Source organism: Botryllus schlosseri, chromosome 14, assembly GCF_051294905.1.
Source record: "Botryllus schlosseri isolate E-star chromosome 14, Bs_hap1, whole genome shotgun sequence".
NCBI lineage: Eukaryota > Metazoa > Chordata > Ascidiacea > Stolidobranchia > Styelidae > Botryllus > Botryllus schlosseri.
This window is the reverse complement of record NC_137249.1, coordinates 14,982,343-15,007,762: the sequence shown is the minus strand read 5'-3', so window position 1 is coordinate 15,007,762 and position 25,420 is coordinate 14,982,343. Positions and strand designations below refer to the sequence as shown.

Sequence of the window (25,420 nt, the reverse complement as noted above, 5' to 3'; positions counted from 1 at the left end):
AAAATGACTTTTTTTTTCAAATCAAAAAAAGGGCTTCCTCAATCCTGACAAATGACCTAAAACTTCAATAAAAAGTGACTTCAGGGTGTTGCCCCCATTTTCCAGCCGGCAACCCCCCAATTTCTGCGCGTGGGGGGGGGGGTAAAATGGCCCATCTCGGCAACCGCTGGTCGTAGAGTCATGATATATAGCTCAAAATCTGTGGAAGCATCATGTTTCTATCTGTCTTCAGAAGAAAGTTTTCTCTATTGTGAACACTAAATGAGTTATAGCCTAAAAACAATATATACGCACATTTTTGTTGAAATTCAGCATTTATTCTGACGAATTGTGATCTGTCATTAGTTTTTTTTTTAAAGAAAAGTAACACACTGACAATACCGAATATTGGGCACATATTACAAATATATTCACAACACAGTCCTTTTAAAATCGGTTCAAAACATCATAGTGAAACACTCACATTTAACGACTTATTGAAAATGCATTCTTTTGTCAAGTTTTTTCATCAGTTTACGAGACTTAATTTTTTGGCGAATGAGGCCATCTCGTCTTTGAAATCCCGAAACTTGTGCTGATGCTTCTGTTATGAGCTTTACATGTCGTTCCACTGTTTTATTGTGGCATGGATGAAGCAAAATCAGAGGCTTCTCGCGGCATTCTTCCAACTCTGCATCAGTTAAGTGCTCAATCGCTGGAGGAAGTTGTTGATATAAGGTTCAATATCAACCAACTCGTGGTTTGCCTTTGCTTCCAAGTTCAACTTTGGGACACAGAATAAACGAACAGGACCGCAGTTCAATTGGTTGGAACTGCTATGACTCTCAATGCCCAAATGTGAATTTTATTCAGCGGCGTGTTTTCGAATCGCCAGCACCTTGGTCACACCCAATTGGAAAAAAACTACGTGGAAGTGTATCTTGTTGGCCAGTTACTCAATTCAAAAAGCTCTCGCCACCACTTATGGCCTTTCCAAATCTCCCATCGGAAATTGTTAGTGACTTAAGTAAGGACCAGTTATATGCTTATAAATGTGCTGGGCAATTATTCAAGGAAATGCTGATGATGATCTGGCTTACTTGGAGGTTGGACCACCAGTTGCGCATTCAAGATGGCTAACTTTAGGATGCAGTGCAGAGTTTTATGGTATTATGTAACAGTTGATGAACCGCCTTTGAACCTGGAGATTCTGGTTCGTTTTTGCCTTGAAGTAGGCCTATATTTTCCGACTTGGTTTGAGATCAAGGGAAACAAACATATAACACATGGACCCAGAAACATCTTCAACTTGATTCAACATCTTTTGAATTTCTCTGACCGAAACGTTCGAAAAATTGCTTTGAATGTGGTGATAAGAAACGGTTATTCCGCACACCCCGAAAATATTATGATTGCAATGCTGGTAGATGATAATGAAGACATACGAAATAAGGGTGTGACCAAGGTGCTTGCGTTTCGAAAACATGCCGCTGAATAAAATTCACTTGTGGACATTGAAAGTCATAGCAGTTCCAACCAATTGAACTGGGGTCCTATTCGTTTATTCTGTGTCCCAAAGCCAAGGCATACCACGAGTTGGTTGATATTGAACCTTATCAACAACTTCCTCCAGCGATTGAGCACTTAACTGATGCAGAGTTGGAAGAATGCCGCGAGAAGCCTCTGATTTTGTTTCGTCCATGCCACAATCAAACAGTGGAACGACATGTAAAGCTCGTAACAGAAGCATCAGCACAAGTTTCGGGATTTCAAAGACGAGATGGCCTCTCAATTGCCAAAAAATTATGCCTCGTAAACTGATGAAAAAATTTGACACAAAAATGCATTTTCAATAAGCCGTTAAATGTGGGTGTTTCATTATGATGTTTTGAACCGATTTTAAAAGGACTGTGTTGTGAATATATTTGTATTATGGGCCCAATATTCGGTATTGTCAGTGTGTTACTTTTAGTTTCAAAAAAACTGATGACAGATCACAATTCGTCTGAATAAATGCTGAATTTCAACAAAATGTGCGTATGTATTGTTTTTTGGCTATAACTAATTTTGTGTTCACAATAGACAAAACTTTCTTTTGAAGACAGATAGAAACATGATGCTTCCGCAGATTTTGAGCTATATATCATGACTCTACGACCAGCGGTTGCCGAGATGGACCATTTTACCCCCCCCCCCCACGCGCAGAAATTGGGGGGTTGCCGGCTGGAAAATGGGGGCAACACCCTGAAGTCACTTTTTATTGAAGTTTTAGGTCATTTGTCAGGATTGAGGAAGCCCTTTTTTCGATTTGAAAAAAAAAGTCATTTTCACTCCACCCTACTACATATCAGCTATACCCTATTTCATGTACTGTTTGGTGAGTCACCGTATTTCGCCTAAAACCGCGACAAATTTATATAATTCATGGTTTGAATCGGTCAATATGGTCGGGAATCGCATATATATTTCTATCAATTTTTTATCCTCTCTCTGCTCACGTAATCAGATTTACCGGTAGAGCTGAGTGTGGTGTGTTGGAAAAGGTAGGAACTCTAAAACGTACCAGACTAAAGGACGCACATGATTTCAAATTGCTATTTCTTAACTGGCAAATAATTTTTCTCTGCGGGATGGCATTTGTCCTGTAGGGTTCAGATCGCCCGGACAGGAACATTCGACGCCAGTTATTGAGGCGCCTATGGACAATTAAACATGTATGTATATATATCGCAGTTTTCGGTCAGCACAAGGGCATTCCTTTTTGGTAAATAAGGTCTTCTCGCTGCTGATCGTTCTGGCATACTTCTCGGAGTCTTATGTTACATGGCCTATAACTTCATATGTCTCAGTGCGTTGTGGCGCAGTAATGGCCGACGCCGCAGTCTCCATTTCCATAAATAAGGTCTTCTCGCTGCTGATCGTTCTGGCATACTTCTCGGAGTCGTATGTTACATGGCCTATAACTTCATATGTCTTGGTGCGTTGAGGCGCAGTAATGGCCGACGCCGAAGTCTCCATTTCCAAAAATCATTCGGATTTTTGTTGGGGTAAGCGTACCTCAAAATTAAGATATATGAGAATATTAAATCGCGCCCAGCGCCATTTCACAAAAATCGCGACAATGTAATTTACTATTGTACTATTCACGCTTGGTACGAAAAAAATGACATTTTCAAACATTTGAATAAAAATAAAATAAAATAATGAGTAGGCTACTAGACATCATGCGAGAGGACGGATGATGACATCGTAAGAGCTGTCGGGATATAATGTTGCAGCTTATAGTGGAACTTAGACGTGCCACAATTTTATGTAGAATATTTTAAAACTTACTAAAGATTGATCTGGTATCAGAGCATGTGAGCGGTGTAGCCTAATCCGGGTTTCTGATATAGTCGTGATAAGTAGGCTATTGTTACTGTCATTGCCGAAGTCAAATTAAACCAGCATTATATTTTCTTCGATTAATATTGGAAGAGATTAATAACAATTTAAATATAATCATTATTGTGCCATATTTTAAGCATTGTTTCTTTACCTATTTAGCGATCGTACTCCTTGTGCTTTCGATAAGAGTACCCGTGCCCCTGTCCATTTTCAACTAGATTTCTGGAAAGCCCATTCGCATAAAATCACGCATATGGCGCGAAGAATATTTTCAAGTTGAATAGATTGGCCCAGAAAATATTCCACAACATATATAGGCCGATTTCCACAATGCATCTCTTACCCCCTGATGTGGTGCTTCGTACCACGAATGGGCTACGGGCCCCTGGTTAAGAACCTCTGGAATCACTGGCGTAGCCAGCGAGGGGCGAAAGGGGCGATCGCCCCCCCCAAATTTTTGGAAAATTTTTCGTAAAATCAATAAATATGACATTATTTTAGGGCAGATGAATGCAACCTAAAAAAATTCTTCGCGCTTCGCGCGATTTAGTGTCCATGATCATAACAGTCTTGCTTTTATTATCGGTGTTCCGAAAAAATCTTCCGCAAATACCCACAATTGATTTTAGCTGCATTCTTAATTATGAGAATACAACAGTACCAGTAGACACACGAGAGTAACTCAAGGTCGTTGGGTTGATTGAGTTTAGGGTTGTCAGTTTAGTATGGGGATTGGGGACTGTTAGCTCCGACAATTCCCGTTACGGGACACACGAAGACATATAAAGTAGGTTACATGCAACTCCGCAAAGTGCGCTCCCAAAATGATTGACGGCCATAAAACCGACGCATGTATTCGATATAGATTTTCGGGTACTTAAATGGCTGGCGCCTAATGATCCTGTCCCTGCAATCAGACTTCTCCGACATGAATGCGACTGGCACAGGAAAATATCGCCACCTCCCTTTAAAAAGTGCTAATTTGAAATCGCACGAGTCTGATCAAAGGAGTTTTGTAATTTGGTCTGGTATATATATCAGCAATTCCAATCTCTAAACTAGCATCAATCTTTACCAGAGGTCACTAAATAACCGTGCTTCAACGAAGTAATTATTAAGAATGGAATCCACTTGCTCATATACACGCACCAATATTATTGATCAAATACTTTCATTTACTCAAAAACATGTACGCTCCGCGCGACTATAGGTCCGAAATGCACACTGCTTTTCAACTGGAAGCAACTGGAAGCTTCCATAGGGTATGTGTGTGCGTGCGTCTAAGAATCGTCTGAATAAAGGGTAGTGATGAAATTGCCCATGGCAGGATGTACGGTTCTGCGAGGTGTTCCCACGGGAGAGCTTCCCTAAACTCATAAAAATCCCCCCCCCCCCCACAATAAAAAAAATGTAATTCTGGCTACGACCTTGTGTGTGAGCGATCACTTGAGTGGTGACAGCATTCTCCGCAAGCCATGAAGTAACAGCAATAAATGACAACTGTCCCGTCCAGCGTCCACCCTATACAAACTCTAAATCAGTGGTTCTAAACCTTTTTGTTGTCGCGGACCCTCTGTGCACCTTCACGTACCCCGGCGGACCCCCAGTTCTTATTTCAAATTTGCCTCTATTATCATGCAACTTCCATCTGTCTTGTGCAATTATTATCTGTAGGCTAGTGATAAACAACAGCGTAATGACCTTTCTTGACAATAACACCGACTTTTTATTTTTTTAAAGCGAATTCTGTAGCTGCATTTCTTGAAATACAGGGCTATGTCTTGAAAATCCACGTCGTCGATTTGATATGAACGAGTGCCGAGAATCCATTTCCACGGAGATAGGTGGTGGCGAATGTAATAATAACGCGTAACCCGTCCGACGACACATTTGGCTATGATGGCAACATTCATGGATCAATATATCCTCCAGCCTAGTCATTTCTACCTAGCAGCTCATCGTGAAGTTATTCTGGAATAGCGGTCATTTCATAGGAGAAAATGGATCTCTGCATACAATTATTTCCAAAACCCCTGCAAAACATCCCTAAACAGCAATGTGTTCGTATAAGTAGGCTATTGGCAATTAAAATGACTTTGCACGGTGGAATATTTCATCTCAGACGGCCATTCTCTGTTTATGTGAGTCCTGAACTTACAGCAGTTATGAAGCGAAAGTGCTTCATCCACTGGTGTAGCCAGGGAAGGGCGAACGGGGCGATCGCCCCCCCCCCCAAAAAAAAAAAATTCGTAAAGTAATATAAAGTAGATTTTCGGGGGCAGATTTGTAATTACTAATATAACTATACCATTGCGAGGTGCGATATTAAAGGCCTCTCAACAGGCCACTTGCCACCTTACAGCGATGTCATTAGCTTGTTTTATTATGTATGTATATGGTTCGCTGAGCGCGACCGCAGACTATCAGGATCTTTGTTGGGTATAATCGATATAATTGGTGGTTCTATTATTTTAACCCACCTAAGACACACATTGTTCAATGAGCTACACAAAACAATGCTAAGTAATGACTATAGGTTATATTGAAGTGGATGGGTATCACATAGTATAGTATATTTATCTGATGGGTAGTTTAAATTGTGGGTTTGTTGTGGTGAGATATTTTGTTTACTAAAGATCACGAAGCAAATTGCTTGCGGTGCAGACAGGAGGTGTGAAGCATTCGGTGCCGTGTAGAGAGGCCTTAAGGATTGTAATTGATTTGGATTCCGCATTACGTTTCAATGTCAAAATCGAAACAAGCAAGACTGGACAGCTTTTTCCCTGCGAGGAGTCGAGATGCGCAGCCAACAGAAGGAATAGTGAGTTGTGTTCCTTCGCTAGTAGAAGCGTCAGATGTAATTGCCGATATACCAGAGCCCCAAAAATCATATGAGGTGGGAAAAACAAACGATATTGGATATATTCTTGACCACCATTCGCAGCTTGGCGATGCTGAGAGATATAGACTTCTGACTTCGGATGCTTTGAGAAACGTGCCACTTCTTGATACTACGAGGCAAGATCGCCGCAAGTTTCTTAAAGTGTGGCTCGATGATGATAGATATTCCAGATGGTTGGTCTATACCCAGCTCTCAGATGGAGGAGGTTTGTGCAAGATTTGCATTGTAATGCAAGCACGTCTTAAGCATGGTAACCTCAAAAATGCTGCTTTTGTCAAAAAGCCATGCATCGATTTCAAGAAATTTATTGAAAAGGCTACGGCTCATCGAGAGACTTCTTACCATAAAGAAGCAACTGCGGCTGCAAAAACTTTTCTCGAAAGTATGGAAAATGATCAAAATGTGTGCACAAGCTTGAACACTGCACATGGCGTGCAAGTGAGAGAAAATAGAAATATAATGAGTTCGATAGTTAAGACGGTGATGTTCTGTGCCTCAAATAACATCGCTTTCCGTGGGCATTCCCAACACGAAGGAAATTTTATGAAGCTCCTTCAGTTTCGCATGGACGCTGGGGACGAATATTTGATAAAACATTTTGATCGAATGTCCGGGAATGCCAAGTACACTAGCCCTACCATACAAAATGAGATGCTCAGGATTGCCGGCAATATGCTTGTTGAAGATATCGTCGCTGAGGCTAACGAATCGTTCGTGTCTGTAATAGCCGACGAGTCTTGCGATATCGCCGGAAAAGAACAGCTCAGCATTGTTTTGAGGTATGTGAAAGGTGATAAAGTACACGAAAGTTTCACGGGATTTGTTGAAATGGATTCCGTTTCCGCAGAAGCAATTTCTGAAAGTATTTTATCTCATCTCTCTACAATTGGGCTGGATTTTCAAAAATTGGTCGGGCAGGGATACGATGGGGCATCGACGATGGCAGGTCACGTGAGTGGTGTACAAAAACGCATTCATGATAAGTACCCTCGAGCAATCTTTGTACACTGTGCCTCTCATTGTTTGAACTTGGTCATTAACGACCAAAGTAAAGTTCCTGTAATCAGAAACACCTGTGACATCATCAGGGAAACAATCCGTTTTTTCAGAGATAGTCCCAAAAGGCGCAGCATTTTGGGGATTAACATACCGTTATTCTGCCCAACCAGGTGGTCCGAGAAATATAAGAGCATCCGCACCTTCAAGTCTAATTTTCTGCGTGTACTAGATGCTCTTGGTTCTTTGTCGAGGGAAACAAGCAGTGAGACTAGGAGAAAGGCATTCTCTTTGAAAACTGCTTTAGAAAGATCTGAGGTCGCTTATGCTGTTTGCTTGATTGGAAGATTTTCGGCTCTTATAGAACCACTAGCACGCAAGCTCCAGACTGTTGGTATCAGCATGCCATGCGTGAAGAGCTTGTTTAATTCTCTACAGAGCATTCTTGACCGCGACCGCAACGACCCGGAAGTTTCGCTGCAGATATACAAAGAAACCTGTGAAGTACTCGGAGTAGAAAGAGCTGAGAATGCCTAGAATAGTTGAGGTACAAGTTTACCGTGCTAACGTCTGTGCTGAATCGGCTTTGGAATATTTCCGGCGTTCGGTATATGTCCCGTACATCGACGGATTGAGTAACTCTCTCCGGGAACGTTTCAGGGACAACCCCTCATTACTTGCGTTGCTATCCATCCTTCCACCAAACAAGCCAGCCAAGTTAGACGAGATTGAGCGTTTGTATTCTTTGGATAACCTTGGTAACGAAGTAATTCTCTGGAGATCGTCTTTGAACTCCCAAGTTAACCAGGAAAGTTTGCTTGACCTTCTTCTGAGTGCTAAGGATTATCCAAGCGTGCACAGTGCGATCCAGGTCATCCTGGCCTTGCCAGCAACAACGGTGGAGGCTGAAAGGTCATTCTCCTCCATGAAGCGGGTCAAGACCTGGCTACGCTCAACAATGACTTCCGATCGCCTCTCAGATTTATGTGTGATTCATTGCCATCGCGAAAGGATGAACGAGGACAAGATCGATCGAGTTGTTACGAATATGGCAGGCGCGAGGCGACGAATAGAGTTGAAATAGAATTGATTCATAGTTTTTGGCAATACATTCAAATTTTGCTCACATCTGTTTTATGATTTGTTTTCAATGACCATGTTGTTGCAAGAAAGCTAGCCAATGGTTGCGGATATTGGGTATAGACACTGTGTTATCACTAGCCTATTGAAAGTCGTGTCCACTCAGCCGTGATTGGCCGGCATCAGGTCAGAACTCAGAAGTTACCAGATTATTATGAGACGAATAACACTAAAGCAATCACTGATGTTTTGCTGAGAAGAAAGATCACTATCTTTTCAAGTAGCAACATTTTTGAGACCGCAACGAGAGTTCACCCCACTGAGCTATATAAACACCCGGGGTCATAAAAACAAACTTACCAAAGAAAACTAAATATTGCGAAAATGCCCATAGCCCGATGATACCTCTTGCGGATAGCTGTTTCGATGGCGTAATACTCTAGAGAGCGATATCTTTAATCTTTGTTACAACGATACACCAGACACGCCGCGATAAAGTATGCAGATGTGACGTTCATCTTAATTTTAGTGAACCGACACAAATTCGTGGGAAAGTAGGAGGCTTCTACATCAGGTGGCGGCTGGCGGTATCTTGAAACAAACGCTCTGTATCTCCCTTTGACTCATCAAAAATTTCGCCCCCCCCAAATTTTTTTTCTGGCTACGCCCTTGTCTGGAATAGAACTGTCCAATCGCCGAAGAACCCATTAGTAGGGCTGGGCAAAATCGAGTACCTGAGTGATTCGATTCTGAATCATGTAATATGCTTCGAGTCGAGTCGAGTAATCGAGTATCACTCATTATGACGACATAACAGAATTAATATGCCAAAGTTCAAATATGTACCTTTTATGCGACCACAAAAAATAAAATGCCTGTTATCTATCACATTAAAGATGATTTGGTATTTTTCGACCATACCGATTTCATTGCACTTGGTGACAATGTTGTGGGATGGCCATGACTTCAGAAATATGCTATCTCCAGTAACGTTTGTACTTTGTACTATATGTTACGTATGCTATGATACGGCGATTCAAGGTTTCAAGGCTTCAACAATGTAAATTAGTATCGAAACTATAATTCCCGCTGATAAATTAACTTTTAGTGGCGAGGAGCGTATATTCCAGTACTCGAAAAAATCGTCTTCAACTACTCGACTCGAATCATCAAAATTAATACTCGATTCAGATTCGAGTACTCGAATCATTGTGCCCAGCCCTACCCATTAGTGATACAGCTGTGGAGGGTACCACTGCCTTACTCGCCACTGATAATAACATGGATAAAGATAACAAATAATACTTAGGATTTAACCAAATATACGTCACGGAGGCCAAAGAATGCTAATGGTTTCCATACTGAACTGATGAGATATACCCCACGCAACGCAAGCTACAGGATTTTGATATATTAAGCCCTATGCACATTGCACACTGAGTTCACGACCCGACGGCGACAGGCGAATCACCCTGTCGTACACGATTCTCGCTATCGGCGATTCGCTAAATCGTGACCTAGTGCACACTGATCGCGATAATCGCTCACTCTCGCGACATCTAACGGCGATAAATTCTAGCGGCCCTGGTAGTATACGGATACCAATACATCAGACATTCACGGATTTCTGAGTCACTCAAAGAGTGAAACAGATATATTTTTCATGATCTCATTTGCTTTTTCTTCAGGCATAGCTCTCAACTGGCTTGCAATAAATTTGCCGAAATTTTCAAAGCGATCAGGCCTTCTTTGTATTTCTTCAGTAGAAGTTTTCAACATCTTCATCATCTCCACCTAAATATATGAATAAAGGGTTAGTTACATAATGTAAGTACATTCCAACATAGCAAACAACACTGGCCATAAACTTCATAGAGCTGAGTAAAACCATCTCTCCTGCAACAATGGTACTACTAATAGAAGACAGTTCATCTTTCTGTCCACACCATATATGCCTCTTATAACACAATTACGTAAACAATTTCAACTCTTATTATTCTATTATGGATGGGTCATAAATACTCTGCCAATGGCCATGGACTACCCCTTACTAAGAAGGCACTCATAAAACTTAAAGTTTCGGATAGCCGAGTCAGCTTCTGTCATCTCTCACTCAGACTAGTTGGATGAGAATTGAGTACACTAAAATCTACATGCAATATATCTGGTCACAACATTTAGAATGAATATATCAAGTCAAAATGGTCACTTGGACACTGCCTCTATCCACTCCATTACTGCAAGGCCTCTTTCGAAGACTGAAGTGCTCCCCCTGGGATATTGGTGTGTCTTTTGGCGTCTCGGTGTTTGGTAAATCCTCTGAAACCACTAGTGCAACAAATTAGTTCATACACAGTCGAGTATAAAGAAAACTCAGTTCATACATTCATCCCTTTCCAAGGAGGCATGAGCAGCAGATGTGTCAGTCTCCGCTTCAGTCAGAATAAAAAAATTGTCCACAGTTCTGAAGTTAAGACAGGAAATTAAAACAAATGCCAATAAATGTATATGGATGTTGTCATTACTCCTTGTGTTTTATAACGGAATCAAGAAAACTCAGCTGGGTATAGTATGGCCATGTTTCTGGTGGCTGAGTTGATGACCCAGAGGGAACATCTTGCTGCTTTTTATGCTTTCTTCCGTATTGAGTGCGTAGACTATTCCATCGTCTCTGGCATACATCAACTGGAATGAAGACAGTCATAATGAAAACCATGAATAAGTACAAAACGTGTGGTTCAAGTAATAGTACACTTGATATATTGTCAGGATACAGATGTAAAATGAGGCTCTTTGTAACAAATCCATGGATAATTTCTATGTTAAATATAGAAGGGAGTTGCAATATCAACAAATAAATAAAATCGTCGAACAAACTAGGCATGCAACAAAAATTCTTACTGCTGGTAGAAAGTTGTTCGGCAATAGTGGTCCAAGCCTCATCCAACTTGTGCCGCTTCTTATGAATTGGTAACTGAACATTCCAAAGGCAGGTATGTTGTGAGATCAAATCAATTAATCTTCTATTGAATTCAGTATCCATAATCAGTAGTAAACTCTGTTATGAGACTATTAAAAACAACAACAACAGATGATCAATTGCAGCAATAACAGAATGATGAGAAACGATAAGTGTTATTCACTTTCAATGCCAATACATCAATGTGCAGTTGTGCACTTTCTAACTTCACGAATCATTTGCAATTTACTCAATACACAAGAATAGTCATTGGTTCTGTTGCCAGGGAACTGCACCAACTGTCAGGAAGTACTTCAATAGCTGAGATCTGTAGAAGCCAGCATCTCGAGTATGAAAATTTGTGCCAAATGAAGAGAGTTGGTGCAAGTTGACATTTTCCGGGATTGCCCAGCGCCAATTTCCATCCAACACATGGCCATCACTATTCACATTATCCCCTTGAATTGCTGATGATGACATCAACCTTGAGCCATTCTTGTTCTGTATAAAATAGTGAAGCACAACAGCAGCTTGCACGATTGCTTTAACACGTTCAACATGACAATTTATAGGCCTGTAAAATATTTGGAAACGTACAGCAAGTATCCCAAAGGCATTTTCAATCACACGTCTTGCTCTACACAAGCGATAATTGAAATTTTTTTTGTTGGCATCTAAATAACGACCAGGAAATGGTTTCATCATTCCCAGTTTTAGTGGAAATGCATCATCACATGCAAAGTAATGCGGCATGATTATGTCAGAGGATGGTAAAAGGCTAGGCGATGGAATACCCTGTGGTGATTCGTATGGTCTTTTGTATTCAAGCCATCGTGCATCATGTAATCATTGCTTTTCTAATCATTAGTTTCCAATTCCTCTGTTACTTAAATCGCTACTGTTACTGTTACTGTTGTATTTGACGCCGAGATTTAAGTTAGTAAAAGCCAACGAAACAAGAGTCTTCTGTTTACTGGTACGACAATTTTACTAACTTAAATTCTATCTCGCTGCTTGGAGAAAGATCGCCTGTAGTAATGTCTGGAGAGAAGTATATTAAAGTTCCAACGTTGGACGTGTTACCAGACTCTGCAGATAGTGTGAAGATATTCTCTCATTGGGAGCGGATGTTGAAGAGTTTAATCGAAGCTATAACTGCTCCTTCAACTGATGTAAACAAGCTCGCCATATTGTCAGGTTATTTATCGCCTGAAGTCTTCTCATTTATTGAAGAAATTGATGATTACGATGCTGCTATCACCGAGCTGCAGTCCCTTTACAAAAAGAAGAAAAACGAAGTCTACGCCCGACATCTGCTAGCAACTGCAACGCAAGAGGTTGGAGTTAACGTGTCAGAATTTTCTAGAAAACTGATGGCGTTGTCTAAAGATTGTAACTTCTTGGCCGTAAATGCTCAAAAGCATAAAGAGGAAGCTGTAAGAGACGCTTTCATCACTGGGCTGAGGTCCCCAGCAATTCGACAGAGATTACTGGAATGCGATGAACTAACTATGCAAAAAGCCTTCCAGACTGCGGACACGTTAGAAAGAGCCCAATTGTTCGCCAGCTCGTACAATGTCAACCCTCCTTCGTCTGATACCATCGCTTCTGCAGAAATCGCAGCAGTTCGGCAAAGCGATCCTGAACACGGGACAGATTTTACTGCGGCTGTAGAAAAGCCTGGAGCACCGAGATTACTGCGCAAATGCTTCTTCTGCGGTGGATCTCATGTGGCAGACAAGCGCGTTTGTCCTGCAAAGGACGTCGAATGCCTGAGATGCGGAAAAAAGGGGCATTTTGCAAAGGTATGTCGATCCCCTCGTTCATATGACATCCGAGCAACCGCCAGCATGCTTCTAGCAGGAGTTCCAAATTGTCTCTGGCGTGCGTCATGCACAGCTAAAATTCATAAATTACTTGTGGGCGTTCTATTAGACTCGGGGTCTTTCGAAAATTATATGGACGAGTTGGTAGCCATTAAACTAGGATTTCTGCCACGAGGTCAGTCCACTACTATATCACTCGCGTCCAAGACAGCGACGGCCGAAGTTTCCGGCACATTTACTGTTTCTTTCGAAATGCTATCTCGAAACTATGTGGGTGTCACATTCGGGGTGGTTAAGGATTTGTGCGCTGATGTAATTCTTGGTCATGATTTCATGAAGAAGCACAAGAAAGTCATCTTCGAGTTTGACGGAAACGAAGAACCGCTGACAATACAAAGTCGATCGTGCGCTTTGTCCCCTGCTAAGGCAGAGCCTCTTCAGCTATTTCGGTTCCTAGATTCCAATTGCAAGCCTATCGCCACCCCATCAAGAAATTATAGTCGCGAAGATCAATCGTTCATCAAGGACGAAGTTAATCGCTTACTCGAAGGAGGAATAATTGAGCCTTCTCGTTCTCCTTGGCGTGCTCAAGTATTGGTTACGAAGGTTTCCAGGCACAAGAAAAGACTTGTCATTGATTATTCGCAAACCGTTAACAGGTATACTCCGCTTGACGCGTATCCTTTGCCAAAAATTGAAACTATCGTAAATGAAGTGTCGAAAGGTAAAGTATATTCGACTATTGATTTGAAGTCTGCTTATCACCAAGTCCCGCTATCTTCATCTGACAAGCCGTTTACCGCTTTTGAAGCTTGCGGCTCCCTTTATCAGTTTTGCAGATTGCCTTTCGGTATCACCAATGGAGTGGCTGCTTTTCAACGTTTTATCGATTCGTTCATCGACGACTACAGTTTGAAGGGGACTCTGGCTTACTTGGACAACATCACTATATTCGGCAAAGATGCCGCGGAACACGACGAGAGACTTCAAGCTTTCCTCAAAGCCGCATCTGATTGTCGACTAACGTTGAACGAGAACAAATCCGTCTATAACGTGAGTGAATTGCGTCTATTGGGTCATCTGGTGTCGCACGGATCCATTAAACCCGACCCAGATCATCTGAAACCGTTGATTGAGTTGCCACCCCCTAAATCGGATAAAGAGATGAAACGGATCTTGGGTATGTTCGCATATTATTCAAAGTGGATTCCAAGCTTTTCTGATAAAATCAAACCGATGCTTAGCAATTCAGTTTTTCCACTGAGTGGGCCTGCCCTGACCTCATTCAATGTTCTGAAGGAAGACTTGATAAACGCATCCCTTTGTTATATTGACGAATCTGAACCGTTTGAAATTGAATGTGATGCGTCCAACAACGCTATTGCTGCTATTCTCAGTCAGCGAGGTAGACCTGTGGCATTTGCCTCGCGAACATTTGCTAAAAGTGAACTAAATTATCCCGCTGTCGAAAAAGAAGCAGCCGCAATCATGCATGCTATAAGAAAGTGGGGGTACCTTTTACATGGTCGTAAATTCCGATTGATAACTGACCAAAAGGCCCTGTCGTTCATTTTTCAGAAAAAGCATCGCAGTAAAATAAAAAACACTAAATTGACACTGTGGAAGCTGGAACTTAGTGTTTTCGACTACGAGATTGTTCACAGACCAGGAGTAGAAAATATTGCGCCTGACACTATCTCTCGGATTTGCAGTCTAACGGCTTTGTCCACTGATTTACGCGAACTTCACAACATTTTAGGACATCCGGGCATCCGTAGGTTGAGTCATTTTGTTAAATCTAAAAACCTACCCTATTCAATGGAAGACGTCAAAAAGGTTTGTGGTAGCTGTAGACAATGCTCCGAATTGAAGCCTAGATTTTTCAACAACAACGAGCATCATAAACTTGTCAGAGCCACTCGCCCATGGGAACGCATCAGCATGGACTTCAAAGGCCCCGTGGCGGGGAGAAACAGGTTTTTATTGATTGTTGTGGATGAATACAGTCGGTTTCCTTTCGTGTTTCCATGTCGTGATATGTCTACTCCAACCGTGATGCGCAACTTGAAGACGCTGTTTTCGCTCGTAGGAGTTCCCGAATATATCCATAGCGATAGAGGAAGCTCTTTTGTCTCCAGAGATTTGATTACGTTTTTAACCAAACGTGGTGTCGCTACTAGCAGGTCTACTCCGTATCATCCTACTGGTAATTCTCAGTGTGAACGCATCAACCAAACGATTTGGAGAACAATCAAATTGATTCTTGCTACGGAGCGGCTGCCGGAATCTGCGTGGGAAATGGTGTTGAATGATGCGCTACATAGCGTGCGATCGCTGCTTTGTACAGCTACTAACGCAACACCACATGAACGATTTTTTGGTTTTCCTAGACGCTCGATGATTGGACCCTCGATTCCTGATTGGCTACTTTTCGCCGACTCTGTGCTGTTGCGACGTTTCCATCGATCTTCGAAGTCTGAACCGCTTTGCGACCCGGTCGAGCTGCTTGATGTGAATCCTAAGTACGCGTTAATACGCCACGAAGATGGCAGAGAGTCCACCGTGTCCGTAAGAGACTTGGCTCCGAACCCTACCACCATCGATGTGGAGGGACCGGAAGCGAGAGCCGATACGTCAAGGACTGAAATGATTCCGACATCGAATGATCGTGCCGAGGCGTCGGATGATAAAGAGCCCGAGAATGAGACGTCGTTATTAAAGGACAATTCGTCGGATACGCCAATGCCGCGCCGATCTAATAGGGTTAGAAAGTGTCCGGAATGGTACGGCGACCGCGTAAAGTGATTTTGATGTGATAATGTACCAATTTTGTGTTCAATTTTATTTGGTGGGGGAGATTGTGGTGATTCGTATGGTCTTTTGTATTCAAGCCATCGTGCATCATGTAATCATTGCTTTTCTAATCATTAGTTTCCAATTCCTCTGTTACTTAAATCGCTACTGTTACTGTTACTGTTGTATTTGACGCCGAGATTTAAGTTAGTAAAAGCCAACGAAACAAGAGTCTTCTGTTTACTGGTACGACATACCCAATGTGCCATTTTCAAATCTACGGCCCATAGTGGAATTGGAATATACACCACCATCACTGTGACGACCACAATCACCGATAGAAACCAGGCTAAATCGATACTGAGCGTCACATACAGCTAACAAAACAATGGAGAAAAAGCCTTTGTAATTATAGTAATCACTGCCAGAATTCAGTGGCGCTTTAATCTTTATATGCTTCCCATCAATGACACCAATGCAGTTGGGACATTGCCATATATCAGAAAATTCAGAAGCAATTCGAAGCCAGTCACTGGTAGAGGGGGCCGCGCAAGAACAATAGGTGCGAGTTTGGCCCAAATTGCTTTGCAGCACTCATCTATAATTACTCCCACTGTTGTATGACCAACACGGAAGGAGAAGGACAGTTGTACTTTATCGGCTCCCGTGATAAGGTATCTGAAAAATGATTATTATTGCACTGAACATACATATATTTTTGTGCTCAAATAACATAAATATATTTGATGAAGTAGAAATTCGTAACGATATTTCAATATACATTTACTATCCATAACTATGTCACTGTCAGATCATATTGTTTCACTGATCAGAAATGTTCATATTGATGAAACAGCAATTATGGAAGCCTTGTCCACACCTTATTTCATGATCTCAGCTATTTGACTATAAATTGACACACCTTAATAGACAACATGCGAACATAAATCATCTCAATATTACATGGCTTCCTTTATTATTACCGAGATCTATTCTCCGGGTGAAATAAATTCAAAAACTGAGCTTTAGAACACATAATTGCAGTAGTACCGGTACTGCATAGAGCTTAGGGGAACAGCTGAATTATGAATATATTCTAACCTCAAAGTCAGAATCAATCTTTTCTTTGGAGAGATAGCCTTGCGAAAATTAGTGTCAACATGTTTGATGTCGTCATGAATGAGCATCAGCAAGGTGTGGAACTCTAAACTGGTCATCCTGAAATACGTGTGGCATTTCTCGGGATCCCCACCAGCTAAAAGGCTTTCTGCTAGCACAAATTCTGATTGAGTATCTCTTTCGGTCCACAATTCATGTACCCAATATGATCTAAAGAAACATAAACTGGCTATCTGTGCATTTGACTTCTTTCAAATAGGCATATGCCGTGAACGGAGCACGCCCATGGCAATAATAACATTTCACTCACCTTTCTGCAGAGGGACATAGCTCCTGACAAAGATAGTAAGCACAAATTGCTCTAACTGAAATAGCTGCCTTTCTTCTATTCATTTTCATCACTAAAATGAATAAGATCCTGCTATTTTATCACGCAAAGTGGTAGCTCAGAGAATCCCTCGAGGACCTACCTGCCACGATGTCGCCGATAAAGTAGCGCATGTTCTACCGGTACGCCGACGTAAATTAGAGAAAGAATTTCGTCGGCGACCGCCAAAATCGCGACTCTCGGCGACTCCGGTGTGCATGTGCATCGAATTTCTGCGATTCTCTCCTATTGTTGCACAGCTGCGTCGCCAACTCCAGTGTGCATAGGGCTTTAGGCTACTATTCCCAATGACAGTTTCATATATTGTTACGTCCGTAGGATTACCAAGTCACTATTCCTAGACGCCAGTCCTTATCTCTGATTTCAACGCTTGGCCCGACTCAACTCGTGTCGTTTTTAGTTTATCACCCAGTTTATCCAAAATCGAGTATTTTGACGAAAGATCGCACCAAACAAAATCACAATTTTCAGTCACGAATCATCAACGGGTCATGTTTTATCATGATGAACTAGAAATGTGGCATCATAGCGATCTTCCACCTCATGGTAGATTTTAGAAGTGACGTGATGGTAAAGTTTGTTGAGATTTCAGGTTTTTGTAGTAATTTTAGAGTGAACTTCAAGTTCTGAAATCTAAAAAAGATATATGGCACTTGAATATATTGTCGAACTTGAAATTGCAAAATGCCCTCGCGGGCCGCACAAAATGGTCTCGCGGTATAGTTTGCATTGTATCCGTGCACCAGAACACAAACCCTCGAATTGTGGCAGTATGTGAGCAGATCGCGAAGTAGATTTCGGTAGCCTACAGGCTGCTGCACACTGGCTTTGCGACACGACTAAAACAGGTAATTCCCCGATCGTGTCGCGCTCACGATAGTTGCGTTCTGCTGCACACTGGGACACCGAGTCGTACACTCGTAACGTAGGCCTATCTGTTCTGTACCAGCTTAATGATTTCATAACAGTATAGGTTCTTGGTTATTACTAGGGCTGGGCAAAATCGAGTACCTGAGTGATTCGATTCTGAATCATGTAATATGTTTCGAGTCGAGTCGAGTAATCGAGTATCACTCAATATGACGTCATAACATAATGCAATACGTCAAAGTTCAAATATGTTACCTCTTATGCCACCACAATTACTATAATGTCTGTTATCAATCACATTGAGGATACTTTGGTATTTTTTCGACCATACCGATTTCATTGCACTTGGTGACAATGTTGCGGGATGATCATGACTTCGGAAATGTGCTTTTCAGTAACCTTCGTAGCTTTGTAGTTTTGTATGCTATGATACGGCCAATCAAGGTTTCAAGGATTCAACAGTGAAAATTAGTACCGAAACTATAATTCTCATTGATTTATTAACTTTCAGTGGCGAGTAGCGTATAATTTCGGTACTCGAAAAATCGTCTTCTACTACTCGACTCGAATCATTAATATTAATACTCGATTCAGATTCGAGTACTCGAATCATTGTGCCCAGCCCTAGTTATTACTTTTGAAGAACACATCAAGATACTTCCTACACATATGTGTTTCTATGTGTACTGACAGCATTTTGCCGGTGCTCCGAATTTTGATAAGGAATACACCATAATGCCACTAAGATATTCTCAAATTCGAAAACTCAGTTTATTATTTCAACTCAAGACGCAGATGCCCAATATGCAGTACCCAAGATACAAAGAATATAAACAAGAAGGTGTCTAATCGTGGATACGCCCCAACATACTCCATCAATCAGATATCTTTATAATACATGGGCCTACTCTTCTTGGCCTACCGGTACTTTCGTAATGTCAAGCATGTCAGTGGTATTGGCGGGCTAGCGGTCATGTTCTCTGTTATTCATCTTGTATTGTGAACATATCGTAATTCAATTATCAAATATATCTTCATTTCGTTCATCCATCTTCAAGTTATCAACTTGAGGTTGAATAATTCTTTTTCTGGGCTTGTTCGATATCATACAGCGCCCTGAGTCAATCTCAAGATAAGTTGCGCATCTGGTACACGAGTATGTTAAATTAGGAAGTTGAACGATTAGAAAAGATTGCAACAGCACCGTCGAAATAAGAGCGCGTGCTTATTTTCCAAAGGCTGCTGCACACTGGCTTTGCGACACGACTAAAACAGGTAATTCCCCGATCGTGTCGCGCTCACGATCGCGGTAGTTGCGTTCTGCTGCACACTGGGACACCGAGTCGTACACTCGTAACGTAGGCCTATCTGTTCTGAACCAGCTTAATGATTTCGTAACAGTATAGGTCAGGGGTCACCAACACGCGGCCCGCGGGCCGCATGCGGCCCGCGAGGTCATATTTTGCGGCCCGCGACGTGATTTGAGATTTCGGAAGAAAGCTGATAAAACCATTTTGTAATGCAGTTTCAAGTATATTGTTGTTGTTGTTTCGAAATAAGCTATTCTCCTGTGCCCAACATCACTATTCGTCACTAGCTAAAACGGCTTTGGAGATGGCTACAGCATTCCATCGAGGAAGAATAATCTGCTGAAATGAATGGGCTGGGCTAATTGCCTTAACGTGCAATGGCCAAAACACTGCCAAGATCGAGATGCCTATAAAATGGCATTCGGCAGTGGTTCACTGGGGGGCGCGCCCCTCTTGTGGGGGCGTGAAAGCATCTGAAAAGGGCGCGGAGCAGCGGTCAACTGAACAATTTTTCGCGCTTCGCGCGATTTACATCTAATTTAAATTGTGTGTATGGTCCGTGTATTTTGTGTATATCAACAGTCATAACCTTCAATGCCATCAAACTATCCGTTGGGATTTCTAGCATTCTGGTTGCATTTTGTGATATGACGATAAGGGGAGCGAAAGTTTTCAGTATCATTAAGGGGGCGTGTCTAAAAGTGTTTGAGAACCACTGGCTTAGGGATTCCCCACAAGATCAAGCTTTACGTGGAGATGGTCTTTCAGCTAGTAACGTATCTCGCTAGCCCCAATATCGAGTTCTTATTCGCTTAAAAGCGTTTCCAGTATTGTGCACAGCTCAGACTTCAAAATAAAATGACATTAATGATAATGATTTTGTGTTGTATTTTTATTCCCTTGATAAAATATTACTTCTTTTGTTGTCACTACGCCCATTGCCTAAATTAAGTAGCACGGCGTTGGACTGACGTAGAGTTTTGAAACGATGGTTGCCTAGTTTATACCGATATTGAATTCATGCGGCCCGCGGCCGCTGCGAAATTTGAAAATTGGCCCGCGACCCGTTTTGAGTTGGCGACCCCTGGTATAGGTTCTTGGTTATTACTTTTGAAGAACACATCAAGATACTTCCTACACATATGTGTTTTCTATGTGTACTGACAGCATTTTGCTAAGATATTCTCAAATTCGAAAACTCAGTTTATCATTTCAACTCAAGACGCAGATGCCCAATATACAGTACCCAAGATACAAAGAATATAAAGAAGAAGGATACGCCCTAACATACTCCATCAATCAGATATCTTTATAATACATAGGCCTACTCTTCTTGGCCTGCCGGTACTTTCGTAATGTCAAGCATGTCAGTGGTATTGGCGGGCTAGCGGTCATGTTCTCTGTTATTCATCTTGTATTGTGAACATATCGTAATTTAATTATCAAATATATCTTCATTTCGTTCATCCATCTTCAAGTTATCAACTTGAGGTTGAATCATTCTTTTTCTGGGCTTGTTGGATATCATACAGCGCCCTGAGTCAATCCCAAGATAAATTACGCATCTGGTACACGAGTATGTTAAATTAGGAAGTTGAACGATTAGAAAAGATTGCAACAGCACCGTCGAAATAAGAGCGCGTGCTTATTTTCTACGGCGGCTGAGCCCGCAACTCGCGACAAAGTTGGATTTCAACTTTGTCGGCGAGTTGCGTAGCCCGCTCGCCGACGCTTTGTTGCGTAGTCTGGCGACGCGGTGTGCATGGTTTTGTCACAGACAGGCGCGATTCTCTCGTTTTGTCGTGTCGCGAGAGCCAGTGTGCAGCAGCCTTAAGGCGGCTGAGCCCGCAACTCGCGACGAAGTTGGATTTTTTCAACTTTGTCGGCGAGTTACGTAGCCCGCTCGCCGACGCTTTGTTGCGTAGTCTGGCGACGTGGTGTGCATGGTTTTGTCACAGACAGGCGCGATTCTCTCGTTTTGTCGTGTCGCGAGAGCCAGTGTGCAGCAGCGATGGGCTTAACCGATATTTTGCAGTAGCAGTTACGAACTGCTACTTTCGAAATCTTAACTGTGATTTTTAACTGTTACTTTTTAGCAGTTAAATTGGAGGTAAAGCCTACGTCACAATTGACCGCTAATTTAGTCGAAAAAGTGGAAATGTATTAGTTCACTTCTAAACTCGACGATTTCAAACCTCAACTTTAAACTAACAATTGATTATGATTGAAATCATAATCATACGGAGTCGTCTAGCCTCATCTTACTATTACGCTTGCAGGAAATCCTTTCATGGAGTATATTTACAGAAGCGCCCACTTTATGCCCTTCATGACAAACATGGATTTAATTTAGCAACCGAAGGGCCCCGTGGATATACTCAGATATCGCAGATATCGCAGGTATCGCAGATATCGCAGATATCACTACTGTGGATATACTCAGATATCGCAGATATCATTGTGGATATACTCAGATATCGCAGATATCACCAAAAACCGCAGACATTGAGGTCATATAAAGGTCACGCTTCGTTTAGAGCGCAGATATCACGTCTTAAGCATGTCTAGTCGATTCAGTGCGCAGATATCAGGTCCGGACCATGCCTGGGGGAATTTTGTGCGCAGATATCAGCTCTGGAGCATGTCCGGATACAAATAGTGCGCAGATATCAGGTCTGGACCATACCTGGGCTCTTTTGGTGCGCAGATATCAGCTCCGGAGCATGTCCGAATACAAATAGTGCGCAGATATCAGGTCTGGACCATACCTGGATTCTTTTGGTGCGCAGATATCAGGTCTGGACCATACCTGGATTCTTTTGGTGCGCAGATATCAGCTCCGGAGCATGTCCGAATACAAATAGTGCGCAGATATCAGGTCTGGACCATACCTGGGCTCTTTTGGTGCGCAGATATCAGCTCTGGAGCTTGTCCGAATACAAATAGTGCGCAGATATCAGGTCTGGACCATACCTGGATTCTTTTGGTGCGCAGATGCAGGTCTGGACCATACCTGGATTCTTTTGGTGCAGGGCCGTAACAGCACTTCGTCAGGCCCCCCCAAAACGTTGGTCTTGGGCCCCCCATATGGTGATAAACACAACTTCTGGGGGGCTTCGTCCCCCAGACCCCCCTCAGGCTGTACGCTGTTTACCGCTACATGTCATCTGCATTGGATGTCCATTTCCTGTGTCAGCTTTTCTCCGCTGACCGCGCGAAGCGCGAACAAATTTCTATAATTCATGAATGAATCGGTCAATATGACCGGGAAGTGCATATATATTGCTATTAATTTGTACCCTCTCTTTGCTCACGTAATCTGATTTACCGGTAGAGCTGGGTGAGGTGTGTTTGAAAAGGTAGAAACCCTCAAAAATAGTTAAATATCTCCGGGTGTATACCCGTTCACAGGAACGAAACAGCACTTCTTCAGGCCCCCAAACTTGAGTCATGGGCTACCAATAGGTGATAGACCGTCCCCCATCACGTTGTTCACTTTTACCATGAAGTTTTAGTGGTACCGTTTCGTGAGCCAGCGCTATGCGCAAAAATTTTCGATAATTCATGATAAATCGGTCAATAAGGTCGGGAATTGCATATATATTGCTATAAATTTCTTGTCCTCTCTACTCATATTTACGGTATAGCTTAGTGAGGTGTCTTCGAAACTTTAGAGCCCGTAAATAATAATTAAACGTATTCGGGCGGGCGTACCCGTTGTTATGACTTCGTTACATGATGTTATTTCGTGACCACCTGTCTGCTATATCAAAAAAATATAGAATCGCCCAAACGTACTAAACTAAAAGTACGCGTGATTTTAAATTGGTATTTCTTCATTGCCATATAATTTTTCTCTGCGGGATGGTATTTGTCTTCTAAGGTTCAGGTTGCCAAGACATTTGGCGCCAGTCATTTAGGCACCTATGGACAATTAAACCTATGTGTAATTTGTATATATAACGAAGTTTTCGGTCAGTGTAAGGGCAGTCCCTTTCGGCCGAAGTTTTCTCGCTGCCGATCGTTCTGGCACACTTCTTGGAGTCGCATATTGCATGGTCTAAGACTTACACGTCTTGGTTCGTCGTGGCGCGGTAATGGCCAACGCTGATATGCCCATTTCTATAAATGTTGCGTATATTTTCTTGGTGGAAAAGTACCCAATAATAAAGAAAATTGGCAACTTGAAATCGCGCGCAGCGCGAAAAATTTTTGAAAAAGTTCTACGAATTTTCAAAAAAAAATACTCTGTAATTTATGCTAATTCATGAAATAATTTTTGGCCCCCTTCGAGCTCGGGCCCCTCCCCAATTGGGGGGTTTGGGGTGCGGCAGTTACGGCCCTGTTTTGGTGCACAGATATCAGCTCCGGAGCATGTCCGAATACAAATAGTGCGCAGATATCAGGTCTTGACCATACCTGGCGCTGTTTCCTGCATAGATATCAGGTCCGCAGCATGTCTGACGCCAAGCGATACGCAGATACCAGACCCGGAGTATGTCTGGATACAAATATTGCGCAGATGTCAGGTTTGGACCATGCCTGAGCGTATTTCTTTGGTCGATATCAACTCCACATCATGTCTGGATGGAAATGGTCAGGCCTGGTCACTGGTCAGAGCTGACCGGTAACAGACCACTTACAGTTATTTTGGAGTCCTCAGGCAGATTTTGCCTGCTTGCATCACTTAGGCTACTCTAGTGCAGGGGTGTCAAACTCAAGTTGTTTCGCGGGCCGCATTCAAACCTTCAGAACATAGGGGATTAGGGGTTCTGTTCAAGCGACACGTTTATTTGCAAAAATCCGAGTATTGACTGGTTGAATATAGTTACAAACCGCTAAAACAGGGGCTCTTACGACGATATAAGCATATTTCTATGATCCCCTTGTTTCAGTCGTAATCTGGCGTTAACTCTGCGTATGCGTTGGGAGGATTACAAGAGATTTAATTGCAGACGCGGCCGTTGGAATTCGGTTCATTTAAATCGCGATTCGTTTTCATCTGGTGGTCGGGAACCTTTTCAGTCAGAAGTGATACAGTAATGCGAACGCAGATATTTGAATTACATTTTTGTAACTACTATATTCTCCATATATTCATGCATGCATCGATTTCACATTGGCGTTTTCGCTTCTGTAAATAACTAATTCTAGGTCAATTTTCCCATAAAACTCTGAACTCAGTGTTCTCCATTTTGGCTTCCCGGAATTGCGTGTCAGTGTCACCGAATTTTTGCTAATACTGCTAGAGTGAAACCACAAAATAATAGTTAAAATATGGCCTATGCACATATTTGACCTTTGTTGCATTGAGGAATTATTTAATAGAAGTTTCACGGACTATAAATCTCAACATTTGTTAGAAATATGCAGGATAATACAAGCATTTTTTCATCAACTCGGAATTTTTTCGCGGGCCGGATAATCGTATGTTTCACACCCCTGCTCTAGTGGTTATATATCTTTGTACTACATCCAATTCTACTTGAAAATTTTTTAAAGAAATAATAATGCTTTTTTACACTTTGGATTTTGTAAAGTAGAGAGTAGTATTGGCACATGTTTCTATCACGTTTATACAATTAAATAGTATATTCATATTGAAATGAACCCGAATATTTTCGGCTGACACTCGTCAGGGGTAATCGTCAGCAACTAGTAGAGAATTGGAAAGAACATTGTATATCAACAATCGTATCACAAAATATGACGTCACCAGCATGAAATTTCGAATGAGAGAGCGGCGTTCAATGTACTATTTTTAGGTGATACACGAACTCCTTTTGTTGGCAGAGTTTTGGTTGATGTATT

At 42.0% G+C, this 25,420-nt stretch overlaps 2 protein-coding genes across 3 annotated transcripts; both read right to left on the bottom strand.

Moving 5' to 3' along the window:
• Positions 1 to 9,953: 9,953 nt before the first annotated feature.
• LOC145455330 (uncharacterized) lies at positions 9,954 to 11,572 on the bottom strand. 2 transcript variants are annotated; one of them, XM_080333292.1, is made up of 5 exons: positions 11,246 to 11,572; positions 10,870 to 11,029; positions 10,729 to 10,808; positions 10,554 to 10,672; positions 9,954 to 10,138 (listed from the first exon to the last, which is right to left on the bottom strand). In XM_080333292.1, the coding sequence occupies exons 1-5, from the start codon at positions 11,385 to 11,387 to the stop codon at positions 9,977 to 9,979; spliced, it is 663 nt and encodes a 220-aa protein (XP_080189418.1). In that variant the 5' UTR covers positions 11,388 to 11,572; the 3' UTR covers positions 9,954 to 9,976. The 2 variants fall into 2 exon arrangements, with proteins under 2 accessions (XP_080189418.1, XP_080189419.1); XM_080333293.1 differs by lacking the exon at positions 10,554 to 10,672.
• A 4,752-nt stretch (positions 11,573 to 16,324) lies between these two features.
• On the bottom strand, positions 16,325 to 18,173 carry LOC145455331 (uncharacterized). Its single transcript, XM_080333294.1, has 4 exons — positions 17,512 to 18,173; positions 17,352 to 17,442; positions 17,024 to 17,251; positions 16,325 to 16,600 (listed from the first exon to the last, which is right to left on the bottom strand). The coding sequence occupies exons 1-4, from the start codon at positions 17,540 to 17,542 to the stop codon at positions 16,372 to 16,374; spliced, it is 579 nt and encodes a 192-aa protein (XP_080189420.1). The 5' UTR covers positions 17,543 to 18,173; the 3' UTR covers positions 16,325 to 16,371.
• Positions 18,174 to 25,420: the final 7,247 nt, after the last annotated feature.